Genomic DNA, 21,370 nt, shown 5'->3' with positions numbered 1-21,370 from the left:
GTCTCAGCTTCATCACTGAAACATGGTTGACATCTGATAACTAACTATATCTTCGTCCAACATGGGGCTCGAACCCACGACCCTGAGATTAAGAGTCTCATGCTCTACTGACTGAGCTAGCCGGGCTTTGATAACTAGCGAGGAGGAGATACCTTGTTATGATTACCCTTCAGTCCTAGGGACTTATCGTCGAGAACAGGTATCTTGAAGACATTCTAAGCTTTGTTTGCTTCGCAGTTAAGTATGTCTTTCCTATGCCCCTAACACGCCTCACTTAAATACTCTTAGATAGACCCTTCTGGTAGAGAAGGGTCAGATGTGGACCTCTTGCATGCCAAGCCTAGGAGATCCTTCATGGTGATCCCCATCTTTCCATGGAGGTTTTTACTTTATAATTTACAAAATAAAAATGTTCTTTTAAAAAAGATTGCCTCTTTTACAACACATTTTGCTTAGGTCTCTTCATAAAACAACGGAGTAGATCCTACTTTGATACAGGGATCAAACATCTTTCCGTTCCTGGTTGCCGGAGTTGAGTGTCTTTGCTTCTAAGAACTGCTGTCTATTATACACCTGATGAACATGGCGTCATCCTTTACATAGTGGTTTCTAGGGGACATAAGTTTGGGGAGCTGGCAGAATAGAGGGCAGCCGCTGGCAATGTTCATGTCCATCTCAGGCCGTTGGAAAGAAACAGACGCAGAGTCCGGGCGGAAGGCATCAATGATGGGTTCTCGATTGCTCTGGTCAAGAAGCATGAAAGTCACCTGGAAAAGAAGACATGGAAGCAGCCATAAGATACCCAGAGAAGTCATAGAACCAGCCGGCAGATCGGCCCCATTCGCCCCCGTCTAGTCTGCCCGTTTCTCCCTCCTGTGATGTAATGATAATTACTTAAATTATATTCTTTTTTTAAATGAAAGTGGAAGCCAAATGTTCCAATTATCTCAGATTTAATGCAATGTGTTAGGAGAGCCAAAAAAAGCTGAACGTGTGGAATATTTACCTTGTTCTTAAAAGGCCAGGGCAGAAGGTTATCGTACTCCCCTCTCATGATCGTGAAGAAGAGAGACACGTGAGTCCCTTTCCCTGCCCCGTCGCCGTTTAAGTAAATTCTCAGGCACACTTTATATCCGTACCTTGAAGAGTAAAATGCTGCAATCAGAGGGGAAGGTAAAGTTAATGTGTGCTCACAGAAGTGTCTGCCCCTCTCCTTCCCCCGAGAATCTGGCAATATTCTGGAGTACTTCTCTCACGGAAGCACATGCATAGCGGAGCTGATACCGAGGAGAAGGAGACGAAGAAAGAAGACAGAAGAACAAGAGGAGGCAAGAGAAGAAGCAGAAAAGGAGACAGAGACACAGAAGTGGTCGGAGGAGAAGGTAGGGAAACATTGACAGATCGGTAAGAGAGAGTGAATGAGAGTATAAGAGAGTGAATGGGAGTATTAGCGAATGAATGAGAGCATGAGCGATTGTGAGAGAGCATTATAGAGTGTGAGACGGCATGAGAGAGAGTGAGCGAGAGGCCGTGAATGAGGGTTGTGTGGCTGTTCTGTGGATCTGAGGTCTGAATAATAATTATAAGGGAAGGATTTTTTTCGGAGGTTTTGTCTTTTTAAAAACCTAGTCTTACAATCGAGACAATACGGAAATAAAAATAAATAAGAAGTTCCCTTTTTTATGCAAATTGATGTCAATATTTGCACAATAATTATTCCCGTGAATGTATTTAATAGTACGTTGGATAATAAAACCTATTTATGGTAGAGTGCCTTTAAACACTGGAGACATTAATACCTGGAGAATACAGGCTGTTCGTCCGGCCGCTGACGGCGTCTTGAAACCTCTGCTTTAAATTTGTGATTTTCCATAAAAAGTCTCCATCGTATGAGGTTTTCTCCAAGGTCTCCACACGCATGTTAAGTTCGTTTATAGTCTTGTCTTTTATGGTCATGATAGCCTGCAAACCGATGAGCTGGGATGAAAAATAGAAGAGTGAAGGTTTATTTATAAAGAACGTGTCACATTTATCCACTGTGTATTTTAATACATCCTATATACTCCTTAAAGGGACACTCCAGCCAGCATGTGTACTTTAATGTATATGTGGCCCCTTTAAATTGTCACGAGGTCCCCCTCTTGGAGAGATTGCGTAGAATCTCACATATGTCTTTGTCTCTTACTTGCAGGAAATAAGTTCGGTCAAACAAGACAAACAAGATCCCCCGTAAGCATCTGCAGAAAGTGCCCCCATTTATTTGAATAGGAGCACTTTCCTGCCACCAGTTGACTGCTTCAAGCTCGAAAACAGAACCATGGAAGATTGCACTGCAGCTGTGGAGCTGCAGCTTCTCCTAAAGGTAAGTGATTCATTGAGGAGGTTCCTTGGGATACTGGAATTTAGAAGGAGCAGTCCAGATTAGAAAAGCATCTGGGGGGGCTGGTTGCCCACCTGTATATGCCACTTACAGGTTTAGGTATGCCCTGTTATTGAGCAGTCAACACTTTGCAAGAAAACATTATTGTGGGGAAACCATGGATGGACCATGGACCATGGTTTGTCCTCTCTAAAAGTGTTCAGCAGTTCTACAGCCCACTTGAGCTTCACCCTCCATGTTGCTGGACAAAAAGTGAATAGACTCAATGTGGTCTTTGGTTGGGTCTTCAGATGTTCATATGACCCTACCTCAGAAGCTAAAAGGTAAGACACTTTGTATCCACGTTGGTGGAAACGTATTAACAATCTTCAGAAAAACCCTTCAACCAAGTGACCTCCATCGGGTCTCTTACCTTCTGCTCGAATTCGTTGAGCTTCGATTGATCTTTAGCCCGTTGCTCCTGAACAGTCATTAACTGGAGGAGAGAATTATCCAGCTCTTTGTTGAGAACCGCGATGATATTTTCAAACACTTTCACTTTGTTTTCCAGCTCCAACGTTCTACATGAAAGTTTCCAGAAGTCTTCGTGGAATTCCATGGTGTCATGGAGCCCATTCACGTCTTCACCTTCCCATGTGCCCGACGAATGTGTCGAGCTTGAGTGTTTTCCAAGTTCCTGTAATAAAAAAAAAAAAGTGCGTTTTATGGTGTTTCCGTTTTGACTTTCATTTTCTTGAAATATTTAGAACAAAGGCAAATTTTTGTTTTTTTGGATTCTTGAACAGAGCATAATAATCAATTTTCATAATAATATTTAATGTTTTTAGGTTCATATTTGTAAAAACCTGGGGGAAAATGCATAAATATTATATAAATATACATATAAAATATAATATATATATATATATATATATATTTATATAAAAATATATATATTATTTAATTTTTTTTATTCGCTTGCTGCTCTATAAATGGTCGCATAAAGCAGGCCTACTGCTTGCGGACAATTTTATTTCTGAATTACAGATTCATTTATGATATAAAAGTCTGTAAATTAAGGTTTTGTAGGTGTTTTCTAGGAAGAAAAAATATTTTGAACGTACGTCGTTTACTACAATTGTGAATATTAAAAATAGTGAGATTTTTTGCACAAACCATTAGTGAACTAGAACTATTTAAATGCCAAATAAGTACATTTTGTGTTTTGAAAAAGCTATTTTCCGGTATAATTACCCCCGCAGTAAAATTCAGAAATGGAACGTAGTGGAAACATATAAATTGGTGTCAACATTTTCTAGATGGGAAATGACCTTTGCTTCGCCTGCAAAGGAACAGTATGTAAAAATGTGCATCGCACTTTCCGCGTGGTAGGGGAGGCAGCAGAATACCTTCCCAAAAAAAGTACGAGCGGAACTGTCTGACGCTGTCCGTCAAAACCGTTATTGCCTGTGTAATCATGTAGCTAGATGTACAACAGGTAACAATAGGTTCTAGTAGTGGCCCTAAATCCTTGACTCAGGGGCCAAACCAATCCCCTGCTCCATTTGAGCCTTTGACAAAGTCAGCTTAAAGCTTTTGGTTACAAATTCTTCCTATTAAAGATTTTTATGAGACGTTTTATTCTTGTGTCAAGTTTGATCCCACTTCTGCCACCAACTTTCAGATCAGCTTCCTTTATAACCCCTTCTACAGATTCACCACCCCTGCTATATATATGAATATCCAACGATAAAACGGAGGGATTAGATCTTTAAATTCTTACTGGAACTTCGTTAGGCGATGCGTTGATTCTGCAATCCTTTTCCAAGTGGTCTGCAAGTTCTCTTCGCATAACCGTGCGGCCACAGCCAATGTGACACAGAATTGGGGCATAATCACAAAGGTTTTGATGATCCTGAGAACGAATAAGTCGCTTATTAATACCTCTGTGCCCCAACATGAATATACTCGATATAATGCTACATAGACCATCATTATCTACATGATATATATAAAAAAGAGGCGACCACAACTAGCATATATGAGCTTGGGAGGCGACATGTTCTGTAAATTACTAAGTTTTGTCTTGGTATTTCCCCCGGTAATTTAACCAAAGATTTCTTGCATGTAATTCTCACTTTTGATACAAAAAAAAGGTAGGGGAAACACCTTGTCTATACTAGGGATTTTCCTTTCAGTATAAATACCATACAAAGCTCAGAGATGCTGCTCCAGGGCAGCTCCGAAGGGTTAATACGGACCTAGATAGCACTCTATTTAATTCTCAAAGAAAAACTTTTTTTTTTTTTTTTACTGGAATTTCCCCGTAAATAACATTCAACCCCTATGCTGAATTCACTTAGAGAAGCAGAAGAAAACGCAATTTTTTTTAATTTTTTTTTTTGCACAGCTCAGTAGTTCTTAAAATTCTTAAAATTCCATGGAATGGAAAAGAAAAAATATCGGCATTTTTATAATTTTTTTAAAAAAATAGACAGGTAATAATATAATATGAGTATTTAAGCCCGTGTGATTTTGGTTATATTTTAACATATGTGTAACATTTATTAATATTTCATTAAAATGAGCAGAATTGATAAAAGATGAAAACAGAAACTTACATCATACTCCTTTAAGACGCCTTTCCATCGGCACCCCGGGGCCACACAGTGAACTTTTAACTCAGAGATTTCTTTATCGGTGGCCGCATCTCCAAAAGCCTGGGGGAAAAAAAACAAATCTATTAAATAAAATATAAGAAAAAACAAAACAAAATACAAGTCTTTGTATTGAAATTGAAATGTGATCTCCTTGGATATCAAATCCAGAGGCAAAAATGTTTCATTTTTTCTATTTATTAATTTATACTAAGGTATATTTTTAAAGGGTGGCTGAGATGGTCTGAGTCCCAAACACAGCTGGAGACACAATGTTTCCTTGCAGGATCGTGAATTGCAGATCCTCGGGGGCAGTCCTTTGTTCTCTGGGCGGGCCAGTGGCTTCCTGGCTTCCGCTTGGCTCTTTATCTGGGAATGGTGACATTCAGCCCAAAGTCTCTCTCTGCCCGGTTCAAAAATAGTGGAGGATTTGGTTCTAGCCATGACGACTTTCCTTATGTCGTCAACAAGTCCAGCTCTGGCCCCCGAGCTGCTGCACCCACATGTATCTGCCTGCCCCAATGGGAAGATTCCAGAAATGCCAAACTTTTGCCATGGAATGACCATAAACAAGGCTGGATTTTAAGCAGGCAGGCCCAGACTGGACATCTGGGTCATTAGATGGTGTGTCCCACTTCTTTTGCCTCCTGGACTTTACTAAACCCATGGCATCCTACGAACATGCGCAACCTGCCAGGTGTTACGCGTCAAACCGAAATCACATACCTGCTCTATCGTTCGAAGGGAGTCTTCAGGCACGACGTCAGGGTCAGCTGCCTCCTCCTTACACTTGGCACAAATCCGTTTGGTCCTAAAAAACAAAAAAACGTTGATTTCATTGGTCAGTCAATATGGAGACTCTATGACGGAATGTTTATTGTCAGCTGGTGGTAACATTGTAATTCATAATGTACATGTACGGGCTCAAAATGCATTGTTTTCGATGGGTTTAGGGACCTCCCATTGTCCTTAAGGGGTTAACCCCGGGTCTCTGTAACAGGTGAAATTCCGTATTTACTAACCTTACGATCCAAGACAAACAAGCAGAGCAGTATCTGTGACCACACGGAGTCTGCTGAGCTTTCCTCAGCACGTGGCGGCAATTACAGCACAAGCACCTCTCTCCGGGGGGGACGCTGAAGATGTGTGGAGGGTAACCAGACGCAAACTCATTCTCGCTAGGGTTTGGAGGAGACCCCCCATCCCGTTTCGCCATCTCTTCGAGTAATTCAGAAGCAGGAGGCAACGCGAAAATACAAACTCTGTCTGAAAAAAAAACCAAAAAAACTTTAAGAGACGAAACTAAAACCTTTCTCGAGCACTTCCTGTTTCAAAAGTCCTTGCCGAGGTTTGTAATGAGTTGGGAAAGTACGTAAGAATTCCCCCAAACTTATTTAATGTGACATAGTAAAAAAAAAATGGACACCACAGCAGGTTTAGAGTTAAAACATTAAATAAAAATCTAAATGAATGAAAATAAATACATAAATATAAATAATTATAAATAAAATAAATATATAGATATAAATATAAATGATTTATGAATAGTAATAAATATTTAGATATAAACATAAATTAGTATAAATAAAAATATTTATAGAGATAGAGATATAAATGATTCTAAATAAAATAAATACAGAGATATAAGCATGAATTAGTATAACTATAAGTTGTAACAAAAAAAAGATATAAATAGAAATAATTATTACTGTATACAGTGCTGGGGTTATATTACTGTGTACAGCGCTGGGGGTTATATTACTGTATACAGCGCTGGGGGGTTATATTACTATATACAGCGCTGGGGGGTTATATTACTGTATACAGCGCTGGGGGTTATATTACTGTATACAGTGCTGGGGGTTATATTACTGTATATAGTGCTAGGGGTTATATTACTGTATACAGCGCTGGGGGTTATATTACTGTATACAGCGCTGGGGGGTTATATTACTGTATACAGCGCTGGGGGTTATATTACTGTATACAGTGCTGGGGGTTATATTACTGTATACAGCGCTGGGGGTTATATTACTGTATACAGTGCTGGGGGTTATATTACTCTAGATTGTAAGCTTGCGAGCAGGGCTCTCTCCACCAAATGTATCGGTTTGTCTTAGTCTGTCAATTCTTGTCTTGTCATATCCCTTGAATTTATGTATTGTATTAAGCGCTGCGTAAACTGTTGGCGCTATATAAATAAAAGATAATAATAATAATAATAATTACTGTATACAGTGCTGGGGGGTTATATGACTGTGTATAGCGCTGGGGGTTATATGACTGTGTATAGCGCTGGGGGACTTCCCCTTTAAATCCTTGGATATCTGCAGCCATAATCTTGTTATTAAATCCCCGGTTCTCAGGATGGAGTTTTGCCAAGTATACAGAGCTTTGAGTCCTTTTTCGTTGAGCGTTACGCGCCGGACCAAGTTCTTCATGACTCCGGGGAGGAGATGCGAGAGTAATAATGGCTCCTCTTTCCATACTGAGAATGTCGGCCTTCAGAGAATTGTGAAGGGTAGATACAGAAATCAAAGGTTATACAGAGAGGGGCACTTTTGTTTTATTGGGTGTGGCTGGGGGTGGGGCTTTACCAAGGCTTTATGGGTAATTTTTGTTGCCTGTTGGTAGCTATTGGTGAAGTTAAGTGGGGCATTTAGTAGAAGAATAATGGGTTTATTTACCCCGTTTAAGTTATAAAACTGTTTCCTGTTGTTTCTATACACATTATCTGGGCTTTTAGGGCTGTAGAACCCTGCGATCCCCTCATACCCAGCAAACATTCTGAGCTCCTAGAAAAGAGGGGCATCAGGGGAGGAAAGAGGGGCATCGGGGGAGAATAGAGGGGCATCAGGAGAAGGTATAGGGAGCCATATTGTCTGCTTTTATTTATTTTTACACTTTAAAGATTTTTTTAAATTACCATATTTTTAATCTTTTTAATTAAAAAAAATATATATTTTTTTTAAGAAAAAAAAATAGAGGCCAAATGTATATTCTTTTTTATTTTATTTTATTGGTACTAAGTCATCCCCAGTTGCAAATTTTTTTTCCCACCAATTTTGCACAAATCTATTTTGTTTCCTTCTAACAGCATCGGACACGGATATGGAAATTGAGAAAGCGAATATTATGAAATGCTGATTTAGTAAAAGAATGCATTGTACCCCGGAGGCCCCTGCTGGAAAATTGCTTTTGATGACGTCTGTGAGTTTTCATTAGTCGTTCAGGTCGGAGTGGAAGGTTAAACTCTTTACAGATTAGACTAAAACCTGCGTAGTTCATCATATCCACTTTTTAAAACATAAATAAAGCCTAAGAGAAGCGCGACGGCCTTACAGGAAAAGGATTATTATTATTCTTTCTGCGGGGGCCAGACAAATTGTCTACAAAGTACCGGCAAATTTACCAGAAATTATATTTTAAAGTTTTTTTGGTAAAGGCAGATGTGGTTCTGGATTTAGTAAACCAGCATATTAAATAATTAACTTCTGCTAAAAGATAAAAAAAAAATCTAGTCACATAATAATAATAAAATAATAATAATAATATAATAATAATAAAATAATAATAATAATATAATAATAATAAAATAATAATAAAAATAAAGCATCGGAATTCTGCTGGCAGCTTTACACCAAAAAATAAATAAATAATAATATATATATTCTTTTCTGTACAGAATTGGGTAATTTGGGGTAATTCAACAATTTTCACTAAATCTTTTGTTTTGGTTTAGCAGCAGTCCGGTCCATACATCCCAGTTGTCCCTGTTTAGGTTGGACAGTCCCTCTTTGGACCCCAAATCCCCCTTTTCCTCCCCGGGTGACCCTACTTTCTAGGAACTCAGAAATGTTTGCTGGGTGCATTTTGGGAAACTATGATAACTTAATGACTGGGTCTTACCTGTTAACCCTTCAAAATACTAACCCTTTTAATAGTCTACTATAATGATGCAATGTGTCCAAAAAGCTGGTGTGGTAACCAGACGGACCAAATAGTCGTGGACTTTGTTACATTTGCTCCCAATAATGAGTAATTTGCAGGAAACAGGATGTGGGTGAAAGATACGTAAAGATTTGATCTTAACGTTACGCAAAAGTTTATTATCTATTCTGCACAGTCTGGACCTGGTGGCTTCATCTATCACATATTAAAAAATGTAGATTAGGAATAGCCAAAACTATATAAAAAAATAAAATAATGGAATTTCTCAGATAATTAATTATGAATTTATGAAATAAATTGTGAATTTATGAAATTAATTATGAATGTAGCCTCCCCTTGGTACAAATAACTCATCAGACTAGTGTCCTAGTGTAATATCGGTAGATTTTCCCCTTTTGAAAAGCTACAAAACTGGTTGGTTATGAAACCAAAAAAAAAAAACGTAAAAAAAAAAGAAGAAGTCATCTTCTAACTTGTTTGACTGCATTCTAAACTATTTGAAATATGTGTTGTTATTTTATGGCCAATTATAATAAAAAATAAATTTTGCTCATTAAAGTGATACCAGCTAATAATGAGTTAAAATATTTTACAGGGAATGTGAGAAATTAAACATTTTATAGAATGCTGGGATCTGTTGTAAGGGGGGCATTTCTTCTTTGGGACCCGAAATCTCTGTCTCTAGTTCCTTTCCTCCAAAGAGGCACACAATGAGATGTCCCCTATCCCCTCTAATATAGCAAAGGTAGAGCCACCCGTCTGCCACCAGACGCACAAAATTAAATTAACAAAACTTGGATACATAATATAAATGTCAAGGTCTGGTTGTCAGAAAACACAAGCGAATCTCTGCTTAGAATAGGTTTATGTTTTTGATGACAGACACATGAGTCCCATTTTTCAACTTGTTGGGGGACGGTGGTTAAAATTTGTCGCCCTTCTAGTGTTGCTGACTTGGAGCTCCCACGTCTGGCAGACGAAGGATAGCAGGAGTTAAAGTTCACCTGGAACCAGCTTGAAGAAGGCCCAGTGGTTGCACGTGAAAGTGGACAATCAATGACCTCCTCTCTGTCTTGGAGGAAAAATGGTGGAGGTCACAACCACTGGTGGCTTAGAAGATGTGAGATGTTCTCCTCATCTACTCCTACTTTGTGAACACCAACAAAGTAGAAGAATGTTACTGTTCCCTTCCACTTGGAATGAGAATGTGACAGAGAAACCATCCTTGGTAGTCTTTGAAGAAGAAGACTTGTTCCACGGCTTTGCAGTTGCATTGGCTAAAGGAGCTGACATATGATGTCATAACTCACATCCAGAAAGCTTGTGTGTAAGATGTCAAAGAGTGTAGTCCTTGAATCCGAAGAACAAAATCCAAACGTAGACATGAGATAAGTTCCACTAATTCACAGGTTCCGTACCTCCTCCTGAATTAACGCCAATTACATCACACTGTTTGGGTGAAAACAAAGTGAATGCTTCAAATTTAACAATTTGTAACTATGATTCCAAAAATACTTTTAACATTCCAGAGGCTTCTTTTTTTATGGGTCGTTTTCTTTATAGATTTTTACTATTTTTGTAGACTAAACTATTCAGTAACGAGGGTTGAGCAGAACACGAAGCCAAAAATAATTAGCCTAACACTTTTAGAGCCATAAAGTAATGCCCATCATATTTTTTCCGGGGACTGCCGTAATCTGCGTGGTAGTCATGTGATACAAAGGGGCAGAACCTTGAAGGACCATACCATTGTACAAAAAAAGGGGATATCCATAGTTAATGAATATGTTTGTACGTGGAACATTCTTTATCATTGGTTTTACTTCCTACTGAGCCTAGAAACCACTGATTTAATGTTCTTTCCATGTTCTTCCAAGCAATAAAACTTTTTTTTCCATTTTCTCATCCCCTTTGTACGAACATCACCAGTCCGAAGCCAGAGATCTTTTTTTTTCTCCTATTTGGATGTTTTTTTTCCCTTTATAAACATTGAAACATTAAAACTAAAATGAAATATAATAATATATTAGGAAATTGTTCTCTGAGAAGCAGAATTTCCACGTTCTCACCGAGCAAAGCTCTCCAGGAACACACTGGGCACTTAGTGCTGGAGTACCGCCGGGGGGGGGGGGCGCCCAATGGCAGGAAAACAAACCCCATTTATAGGTTTTTATAGACACGCGTCGGCAAATCTTAAATTGACTTGTTGGCCGGTGGGCAGGAAAATTACTTTGAGTTCGACTTCTCCAGCTTGCTTTGAAAAGAGAAATACATTTCTGCCTGTGATGCAGATCTCTGTGCAGATAAAAACGTCAAACGCTTGATAAGCTACTTAAACACAAGTATATATATATATATATATATATATATATATATATATATACACATTAAATATATATACATATTATATAAATATATACATAAATATATATATTTCTTAATGTAAACTTGGATCAGCCAACACAACGTGCCATTGGAACACAGGAGTGATGGGAGTGATAAAGGGCCATTGGAACACAGGAGTGATGGGAGTGATAAAGGGCCATTGGAACACAGGAGTGATGGGAGTGACAAAGGGCCATTGGAACCCAGGAGTGATGGGAGTGATAAAGGGCCATTGGAACCCAGGAGTGATGGGAGTGATAAAGGGCCATTGGAACACAGGAGTGATGGGAGTGATAAAGGGCCATTGGAACACAGGAGTGATGGGAGTGACAAAGGGCCATTGGAACACAGGAGTGATGGGAGTGATAAAGGGCCATTGGAACCCAGGAGTGATGGGAGTGATAAAGGGCCATTGGAACACAGGAGTGATGGGAGTGATAAAGGGCCATTGGAACCCAGGAGTGATGGGAGTGATAAAGGGCCATTGGAACACAGGAGTGATGGGAGTGATAAAGGGCCATTGGAACACAGGAGTGATGGGAGTGATAAAGGGCCATTGGAACACAGGAGTGATGGGAGTGACAAAGGGCCATTGGAACACAGGAGTGATAAAGGGCCGTTGGAACACAGGAGTGATGGGAGTGATAAAGGGCCTCTGTAGGCCTATGAAGAGATTCCATTAAAAATCAGCCGTTTCCAGCTACAATAGTCATTTACAACATTAACCCCGTCCGCGCTGGATTTCTGATCCATTTCGTGTGATTTAAATGGGGAAAATGTGTGTTTCTTTCAAAACCAAGAACACAGTACTGGATCTGGTTTTTCTGTATTCTATTGAAGTTCTAGATTACGGTACTTTTCCAATTCATGGGGAACCTGGCGTTCATTCGTATTTTACTGTAAATAAAGTTACCAACAACTTTTAGAATGTTTTTTTTATTTTTGTTGTTTCTTACAATCTTTGGAAAGGATATCAAAAGAATTAAAGGCAGATTATACAGTATCGTGGTCCTCCCGAATGATATACATACATATATATATATATAGTGAGTGAGAACGGAAGACCGTTAACATCCTTCAAAAAGAATGCTTTCTGCAAATTCGTCCAAGACAGATGAGAATGAGCTGCATTGCTGAGTGTCGCAGTTCTCTGGCCACCATTCAACCCACGTGCCGGAGTCCAAAGGATATTCATACCTCGAATGATAAAAGAGTAAATGGGTGAGGGGTTTGGTGAAAAGAAGACATTTAGGTGTATTCACTAAACTGCCAGTTTTCAGGAGAGTTAAACGTCTCATCTGACTATTATGCGTTATGAAGGTCCAACAATCGTTGGTCTCGTCTTAGATTCAGGAGCCGTATGTCTATCCCCAGCTATATTACTCTCTACCACTTCTGCTGGGATACTGTTCCATGTATCTACCATCCCTACAGTAACTATACATTATACAGTTAAACCCTTCTATTATCAGATGCTCACTACAGTTCATGATGGAAGATCCTGAGAACCGAGAAATCCTCACTGATCTATTACGAGAGAGAGCGTCTTGTATTTGAACAGGTTAAATTTATATGGGATATTGCGAGTAAGGAAAGGTAAGAGATATATATATATATATACATACAGTGTGTGTATAAATGTTTTCACTTACTGAAAATCAAATCCAATTCTGATCTGAACGCCGTCTTTGCCCATCACCAGAAACTGCTCCCCGTTCCACATTTCGAAATCTGAGCAGGTCCTCTTCTTAATAAATGTAATTTTTTTGCTTATCTTTACTAAGGCCGTACCTGGGATTCAGAAAACAGTTTTGGAAATGAATATAGGAACCCTGGGATGTTAGGAGGAATTACAAAATTTGCTCAAAGCGACATTGTTTGTTGTTATTATTATGTTGCATTTGTTTATTATTATTATTATTATTTATTGTTTAGATTATGTATCATTTGTACTTAAAGGGACACTGGAGCCATCATATGCACTTTAATGCCTATAATAGCTGAGTGGCCCTTTCAATTTTCATGTGGGGGGCTCCAGAGCTGGAGAAGGTGGTCTAATGTGACCCTCACGAGTGCATGCTCAGAAAGTGTTCCCATTAATTGGCCAATCAGTGGCAGCCCTGAGCTGCAGCTTCTCCTAAAGGACTTTTTTTAATACATATTATGCATATTAAAGACAGATTATACTAAATCCAATTTCGACCTAGAAGTTGCAGCCCTGCTGCTGCAGCTGCCCTCCTCCTCCATGAACTGACATGTCATGCCACTGATTGGCTGCTTCATGTCCCGGCTGGAGTGTCCCTTTAACAATCTTTTGCATTTCTTGGATGTTGAAAATGTCTAGAAAGTTCTTGGCGGCAGCTTCTTCGCTGTAACCGGTGCGGCTCTTACCTTTTTTAAAGAGGTCCAGGATAGTAGCCGTGTATTTCACGAAGCCGCCTTCCTCTACAGATTCCACAACCTGGACTTTATATGCTGTTGAAGAAAGAGATGGCGACATAACGGTAACCAGATGTACATTAAAAAAAATGTAAAAAATTGTGAATTTTTTTAAAAAAATGTAAAAAAAAAATGTGGAAAAAAAAAAACTGGGGGCTACCGGTTCTGGCATCGGCCCCTATGATCCAGAACGTTAAATATTTCATGAAATTACACCGGACATACGGTATTTAATTGAGGGACCGGAGAATGAAATGAAAGGAACGTGGGGTTGGAAACCCGAATCTTGCTGGCTGTCGAGCTCTGCCTCTGTCCCGAATAGGGCCGGAGAATAAGATGGCAAACTCGAGACTATTCGGTGCTAAGCAGGACAGTTGGGTGGCATGGTAATATCCTGGCTCTCCTGCCATGCTTAATCTCTACATATTTATTCATACATGGATTCTGGGCTCTCACCGTAGGACACGTCACTTTCACAAGCCTTGTTCTTCCGGTCGTTGGCCGTAATTCTCCCATCCATCTTGGTTTGGACTTTGGGGCACTTGGCTTCATGGCGTTCAGGGAAAGACAACAGAGCGTCAGCGAATAATAAATACCCCGCAAGAACCGGGGGTTTAGCTTCACTTATGGGAATGTGAAGAATAATGGGGTTTATTTACCCCGTTTAATTTATAAAGCCGTTTCCGGCTGTTTCTATACACATTATCGGGGCTTTTAGGGCTGCAGAACCCTGCGATACCCTCATACCCAGCAAACATTTTGACCTCCTAGAAAAGAGGGGCATCAGGGGAGGGGCATCGGGGGGGAGAGGGGCATCATGGGAGAAAAGAGGGGCGCCAGAGGAGGAAAAGAGGACATTAGTGGAGGAAAGAGGAGGATCGGGGGAGGGGAGAGTGCCATCAATGGAGGAAAGAAGGGCGCGAGAGGAGGAAAGGAGGACATTAGTGGAGGAAAGAGGAGGATCGGGGGAGGGGAGAGGGCCATCAATGGAGGAAAGAAGGGCGCAAGAGGAGGAAAGGGGGACATTAGGGGAGGAAAGAGGCACAGAAAAGGTTCAGGGATTTGGGGACCAAGGAGGGATTTGTCCTTCCTATATAGGGACATGTGGGAGGTATATGTTTAATGACGGTGTTGCCACTACCAAAATTAGAGTGAGTCTATCACCTTCTAGAACTTTATGTTAACAAGCAGATCCAGTTTTATCGAGCGCCCTAAGGGAAAGAAGAGTTCCTGATGTACACTGGTTAATATTATGTGTTCAGACGAGCGCTAAACACAGGAGCATAAACGTGTAACCTTAGGCGCTTTACCTTCGAAGCATTTGCATAGGTCTCCGGTACAGATTTTCGCCAGCCTGTCCTCCGCGTGGGGGTCATACAAAATTGTACATTGTTGTTCTGATTATAAAGAGAGAAACAATTATCAAACGTCCACCAAAGAAGTAGCCGGGGTCACATCTGCCCCCGCCGTCGCGAAACAATATCACGCCATTCCGCCAGCACACGTTAAGGACACGTTAAGTTACCTGGCGCGTGAAACTCGTAGACTTTGAAGGTTCCAGGATTCTGCATCCCGACTTTAAACATTTCTCTAATGGTTAACGTCGCGCAGGTATATTCATCGGCGGAGATCTGCAGCAGGTTAGGAAAATGGCGTCATTATGAAGGACGGGACCCGGTTACGGTGAATAAAAGCATGCGCTGCGAAGGACGTACCGAGTCAAAGTGGAGAACGACGCGTCCGTCCTCTATGTTGTAATCTGTGACGTATTGATCAACTCTGTTCATGAACTACAGAGAGAAAAGCAAAATTATTTAGTGAATAAATCTCATTATCTCTCGACTTATTCTGTATCTTTCCCTTTTCTCATTATCTCTCCCTTTATTCATTATCCCCGTTTTTTCCCCATCTCTCTTCTTTCTCATTATCTCTCCCCTTATTCGTTATTTCTCCTTTTTCTCATTATCTCTCCCTTTTCTCATCATCTCTCCCTTTTCTCATTATCTCTGCCTCTTTTCCCCATCTCTTTTCTTTCTCATTATCTCTCCCCTTATTCCTTATCTCCCCCTTTTCTCCCGATCTCATCTTCTCTCTACCTCTCCTCTTTCTCTCTCCTCCTCATTATCTCTCCCCTATATCTTTATTGCTCCATTTTCTTACTATCTCTCCTCTTTCTCACTATCTCTCCTCTTTCTGCGCGAGGTCAGTTTCAGCGGCCCATCGCGGTGCCTGTAGCTTCAGGGCTGAGCGCTGGTATATGATACTATATCCCGGACCTCAGCACCCACCGGGCTCCATGTAAAGGCTGGCTCTGTTTGGGTTCTCCAGGAATGACTGGACCTGGGACAGCTGTCCCCTTTGCCCCGTGTTAAAGACACCCCTGGTTGCACCCTAGACCTAACTGTGCTACCCCTCCTTACTGCTGAGCGCTGATATATGACATCATATCCCAGTGCCCTGCCTTTTAAGGACATGTGACGCTGGGTCATGCATCGTCCTCCAAAATGTTATTAGTCCAGTCGGAGGGTCCGAGATTTCCCTTGGTAAAAAATGTAAATCACCTTATTTAATTCTTTTTCATCGACCTCCAATCCGGTTGGCAAGGAGATCTCCATCACCGTATGGCTGGAGGAGGTTATTTCGTTGTCTTTCGGCTTATACCTACAGCAGAGAGAGTTAAAAGCCGACATCAATTAAATGATCTGAAAAAAAGTAACGAATTACATTGTTGCGTTAAATTGTGACCTATTGAGAGCTACTTATGAGCGAGGCATTTAGAAGACATGTGTCTTTTTTTGTCCCTTATCTCCCCCCGTACAGTCCACTTGCTTATGGAATAATTACATTTAAGGCAGAGCATAGATCGCTCATTTTCTCCTCCAATTTGAATAAAATTTCCTTATTTCCAGGACATTTCATCAAACGTATCCCCGCTGTTTGGGATAAAAAAATTAATATAAATATAAAAAATAATAAATTAAAGTATAATTGCGAACGCGGGAGATCGGGAGATAATTGTCTACTGTATGTAGTTGGGAGATGAGGAGGTCAGCGAGTTCTGAGATCGGCTTTTTATTCTTTTATGAATAAATGCCAATAAAGCTTTCTAAGCTTCAGAGTTTTTTATTTTTTTTATTTTTATTATTATTTTTTTTTTTTTGCTGTCATAAATTCAAATTTTGGCACGTCTCACAAAGTCCTGAGATTTTTTACCTTCCCACAAAGCACAATGTGGTTTTTAACAGACCGACGCAGCAAGGTCATTTAATCTGCTTTTCCGGAGAAATCTTACAACCGGTATTTTTTGAATTTTTTATTTATTTTAAATTTTTTTCACGTTGAATTTCTCTTTTTTTTTTAATTATTTTTTTTTTTTGTGGAATTTGGATAAAGCGAGGATTAAATTAGAAGAAATAACGGTTCTCCTTTGGAAAGGTCCCAGATTGTGTGTTTCTGGCCAAAAACACATTTGCTTTTGTCGGACTTGGAAGGCGTCGGTTAGCGATTGGCCGGAGGGCACGACGGCGTGAGCTGGCTGCAAACACTGGAGGCCAATTATATCCTCCGCACCGATTTACGTTTTGGGGGCCGGTTTGCATATAAATGACATTTTTGTTTATGGACTAAAGACGAACGACTGTCTTTTGAATGGACGCCAACAACGAATGCATTTTCCATGTGATTCAGTTTTTTTGAATGCAACGTCTGGTTAGGGACTGTTGTGACTTTAAGTTGAGATGTTACAGTTTATATAAGATGAACCTACGCGGGACAAAATTACTAGTGTGTGAAAAACAGATTTTTTGTAGTAATTTTTTTTAATCTATTTTTCGATTCCTGATTGTAAGGATTTTTACCATCTCTGCTGGAAGGCTGCTTAGTGCCTCAGTTACATAAACAGCTATCAGGCGGGCACAAAGTCCCATACAAACGCTTGTAAAGCCCCACCTCCAGCCACACCTCTAACCACACCCCCTAAAACAAAAGTGCCCCTCGTTGGTCATTGGTCAACATTGGGAGGTAAATTCTAGATGCATTAAAGGCAAGGGTAGCCAATGGTAGACTTGGAGGGGTAGGGAGGAGGCGGGGCCAAATTACACTCCCTGCCCATCCATGGGGGGGGCGTGCCTGTACGTAAATTGTAAAAACGGAAGTTGCCTTTAAAAAGTAGTGGAAGATGGATCAGCCTTTAAGCAGACGCGGACTTTGCATTAGAAAGCTGGGCAGGACCCAGTGAAATGTGTCGGGGGCTTTATATTGTCTAGGAATAGAATATATATATATTTTTACAAATGTTGTAATATTATTTATATTTCTTGCGTAATATAAAAGATTAAATATATTTTATTAGCTCCAAATTAGTGTTTTTAAAAAATAAATAAAAATAAAATGAGTATTTAAAGAAAAATAAATTCCTGTTACCTTGCGCATGCCTCCAGATGTATCGCTTGAGAAATATCATCGTCAAATATCGAACGGTCGCCTTCCCCTAGATATCGACACAAACACCAGAATCAATACGCGAAAATCGTTAATTTAATAAAGGGGGGGGGGGGTTTCACGCCCCAACATCCGTAAAATAAATAAAAATTCTATGAAAGGAGCATTACGAAGAGAAAATGATGGAAATGAGATAAGGCGATGCAAATTTATGTGTTTATGTAGCATTCTAGAACTGTAAAAACGTAACGATTTGGGAACATTATATATTTTTTAAAGATTTATGCTAAATGCTCACAATTTTTTAGGAACAGAATTATTTGGACTTTTGGATACACCAACCTCTGTATAACACAAGCCTGAGCCGGAATATTTCTGTATATACTTCTAATAAATTGTATCATTTAATATAAACTAAATTAGAATACAAAACAATAAACAGTCTAGCTGATGTTAGTGTTAACCCTTTGTACAGAGCTGCAGATTATAGCAGCGCTATATTGAACAATAAATGATAATAATAATAATGGATACTTTACACGGATCTGATTTTTTCTCAATCTTTAAGTTGAAATTGCAGTTTTCTTCCGGTGGGCTAATGACGTGGTATACGGTCCGCACCTGAAGACACAGCGATGGAGAGCATGAGATGCCATCATAGAGAAACCGGCTCCGGTACTCCGCTTTAAGGCAACTAAGCCCAAAGCGGCAGACCTAGGGGTGAGGGAGCCTCGGGCTACTCAATGGGCCGGTTAAACGGGGGGTCGCTGATCTCCCCAACTGGCCCATTTATACTATGGAGGAGTTCATAGTTCCACGCTGTGCTTCTTATAAAGATCTCAGGACATGGTGAGTAGAGAGTTAATTTTAGGATTTGCCCCCAGTCCAATAACATATTACACAGATATTTAAATACCCCAACACTATGGTCATGCTGTTCAATATGTTATTTTATTATCAGAAGAATATTTAAACCCCTCCTGCATTGTACATCGCTGCAGAACAGGATGGTGCTATATAAAACAATAAACAACAATAAAACAAATAATAATAATAATAATAATAATAATAATCCATGCGTGGAGCATGTTGTATCATCCAAACATGAGAATTTTAATGGTTCTGCCCTTAGATACACGTACGTTCCCAGTGGCGACCCCGTTGGAAAAGCCTGTAGTGATAATAAGATCTTCTGGAAGCGGGATCTGCAATAAAAGAGCATAAATATATAAAAAAAAGCAGTATTAATAACACTGAGAGGGCAATAATGGGTTAAAGGGGAGGAGTGCGAGGGTTTCCGAAAACCCCAGACAGACTTTATTGATGTCCGAAACGGTGAACAAGTGCTGCCACCCAGTGGCTATGTGAGGTATTACCGGAGATTGGGGGGAAACAGGCTTAACGCAGTTAGTGAATAGGACTTGCAGCACAGGTCGCTGTACCTGGGAACTTTCTGAAGACGTTCCGAGGCTCTTTAAATATTAACCCTTTAAAAGCCCATCGATGTAGCTTCTCATCAAATGTGTTACCCAAATTGCTCTGATACCGTTCCTCAAAGAAACCTTGACTCGTCATTATTTAAAGTCACCTGTATTCAAGCACAGTTCCAGACTGTGTGATGCTGAGAATCTGCCCCCTTCACCCTGAGACCCCGCAATTGGAGCAGAATCCCAGAGGGGCAAACCCTGAGAGTCCCCCAGTATTAGTGGGGCGGCATAGATCATGTTGTCAGCCTTGCTTATGTCATCAGGCGGCCGCTGGCCTTAAAGTGCCAGGACCAAACCTTCATCTCCAGTCCGGCCCCCGTGCAGGCCCCGCAGCCGTCTCTCTGAACCCTTTCCATACCTCGGTGGGCCTTGTGAATGGACGTTTCTCGTTCAGCTTGAAGCTTTGGAGGTTTCCCGACCTCCTGTAAGAGACGTCTACGTCCATGTTTAAAGTTAGCTTCTTATCGAGGAACGCAACCTCCGTCAGAGCTTCGAGTGCAATGGCCGTGTCCTGACCGAAATGAGGTAAAAAAAACAAAAGAAAATGGTGAGATTATTAAAATATTAGTCACACAACAGCTGCAAACGTGAGCGTGTGTCCCAAATGTTCTGATTCTGGCCCTCAGTACACCTAACACCATGCGTTTAGTAACACGTCATATAAAATAAAACATCTGCCCATGCGTAGAAACATCTGCCGGCAGATCGGCCCCATTCGGCCCCGTCTAGTCTGCCCGTTTCTCCTGCTGTAAAGACTCAAACCGTAATCATTCGTTGGTCTCGCCGTTTCGCGGGCACCAACAAAAAGCAAGATGGCCGAATGGGTTTATCTGCTGGTTATCTACCTGTGTTGAGAAGAATCCCCCGCCGTATCGTTGTTGCTCTTGTAGCCATTTGACCACCGGCTGGGAGTAATCTTTCTCCGCGAGTCTCAGGAAGGCCAGGAGGGCATAAGCCGTGGTTTCCACCATCCGTGCGGTTTCAACGCTGGGGACCGCGGGGTCAAACTTCTTTAGGCTGTCTTTCCAATAGCGATAGAGCGGCTTGTCGCCTAATCATCAGAAACCCGAGTGACATTAACATTAACAACCCCCCCAGCGCTGTATACAGTAATAACCCCCCAGTGCTGTATACAGTAATATAACCCCCCAGTGCTGTAAACAGTAATATAACCCCCAGCGCTGTATACAGTAATATAACCCCCCAGTGCTGTAAACAGTAATATAACCCCCAGCACTGTATACAGTAATATAACCCCCAGCGCTGTATACAGTAATATAACCCCCAGCGCTGTATACAGTAATAACCCCCAGTGCGGTATACAGTAATATAACCCCCCAGCGCTGTATACAGTAATATAACCCCCAGTGCTGTATACAGTAATAACCCCCCAGTGCTGTATACAGTAATATAACCCCCCAGTGCTGTAAACAGTAATATAACCCCCAGCGCTGTATACAGTAATATAACCCCCAGTGCTGTATACAGTAATATAACCCCCAGCACTGTATACAGTAATATAACCCCCAGCGCTGTATACAGTAATATAACCCCCAGCACTGTATCCAGTAATATAACCCCCAGCTCTGTATACAGTAATAACCCCCAGCGCTGTATACAGTAATATAACCCCCAGCGCTGTATACAGTAAT

General features: G+C 40.6%; 2 protein-coding genes across 2 annotated transcripts in view; both read right to left on the bottom strand.

Moving 5' to 3' along the window:
* Nucleotides 1-548: 548 nt before the first annotated feature.
* LOC149281829 (TNF receptor-associated factor 1-like) lies at nt 549-6,232 on the bottom strand. The gene is made up of 7 exons (XM_089498981.1): nt 6,135-6,232; nt 5,743-5,827; nt 4,981-5,079; nt 2,793-3,056; nt 1,800-1,977; nt 1,007-1,155; nt 549-767 (listed from the first exon to the last, which is right to left on the bottom strand). The coding sequence occupies exons 1-7, from the start codon at nt 6,230-6,232 to the stop codon at nt 549-551; spliced, it is 1,092 nt and encodes a 363-aa protein (XP_089355107.1).
* A 6,187-nt stretch (nt 6,233-12,419) lies between these two features.
* Nucleotides 12,420-21,370, bottom strand: part of LOC149281828 (complement C5-like) — a 28,120-nt gene continuing 19,169 nt past the window's right edge. Inside the window, exons 30-42 of the mRNA XM_089498980.1 lie at nt 20,564-20,769; nt 20,077-20,229; nt 19,374-19,436; nt 18,771-18,852; nt 18,214-18,280; nt 16,353-16,452; nt 15,507-15,581; nt 15,317-15,422; nt 15,102-15,188; nt 14,248-14,337; nt 13,744-13,827; nt 13,005-13,143; nt 12,420-12,549 (exon numbers count right to left, since the gene is read on the bottom strand). Of these exons, the coding sequence (XP_089355106.1) occupies nt 12,420-12,549; nt 13,005-13,143; nt 13,744-13,827; nt 14,248-14,337; nt 15,102-15,188; nt 15,317-15,422; nt 15,507-15,581; nt 16,353-16,452; nt 18,214-18,280; nt 18,771-18,852; nt 19,374-19,436; nt 20,077-20,229; nt 20,564-20,769 (1,382 nt within the window). The remainder of the gene's footprint in view (nt 12,550-13,004; nt 13,144-13,743; nt 13,828-14,247; nt 14,338-15,101; nt 15,189-15,316; nt 15,423-15,506; nt 15,582-16,352; nt 16,453-18,213; nt 18,281-18,770; nt 18,853-19,373; nt 19,437-20,076; nt 20,230-20,563; nt 20,770-21,370) is intronic.

The sequence above is a fragment of the Sceloporus occidentalis genome, unplaced genomic scaffold (genome assembly GCF_023333645.1).
Source record: "Sceloporus occidentalis isolate IW3139 unplaced genomic scaffold, rSceOcc1.0.p SCAF_127, whole genome shotgun sequence".
NCBI classification, from domain to species: domain Eukaryota; kingdom Metazoa; phylum Chordata; class Lepidosauria; order Squamata; family Phrynosomatidae; genus Sceloporus; species Sceloporus occidentalis.
Note: the sequence above shows the minus strand (reverse complement) of the source record. Positions and strands in the feature narration are given on the sequence as shown.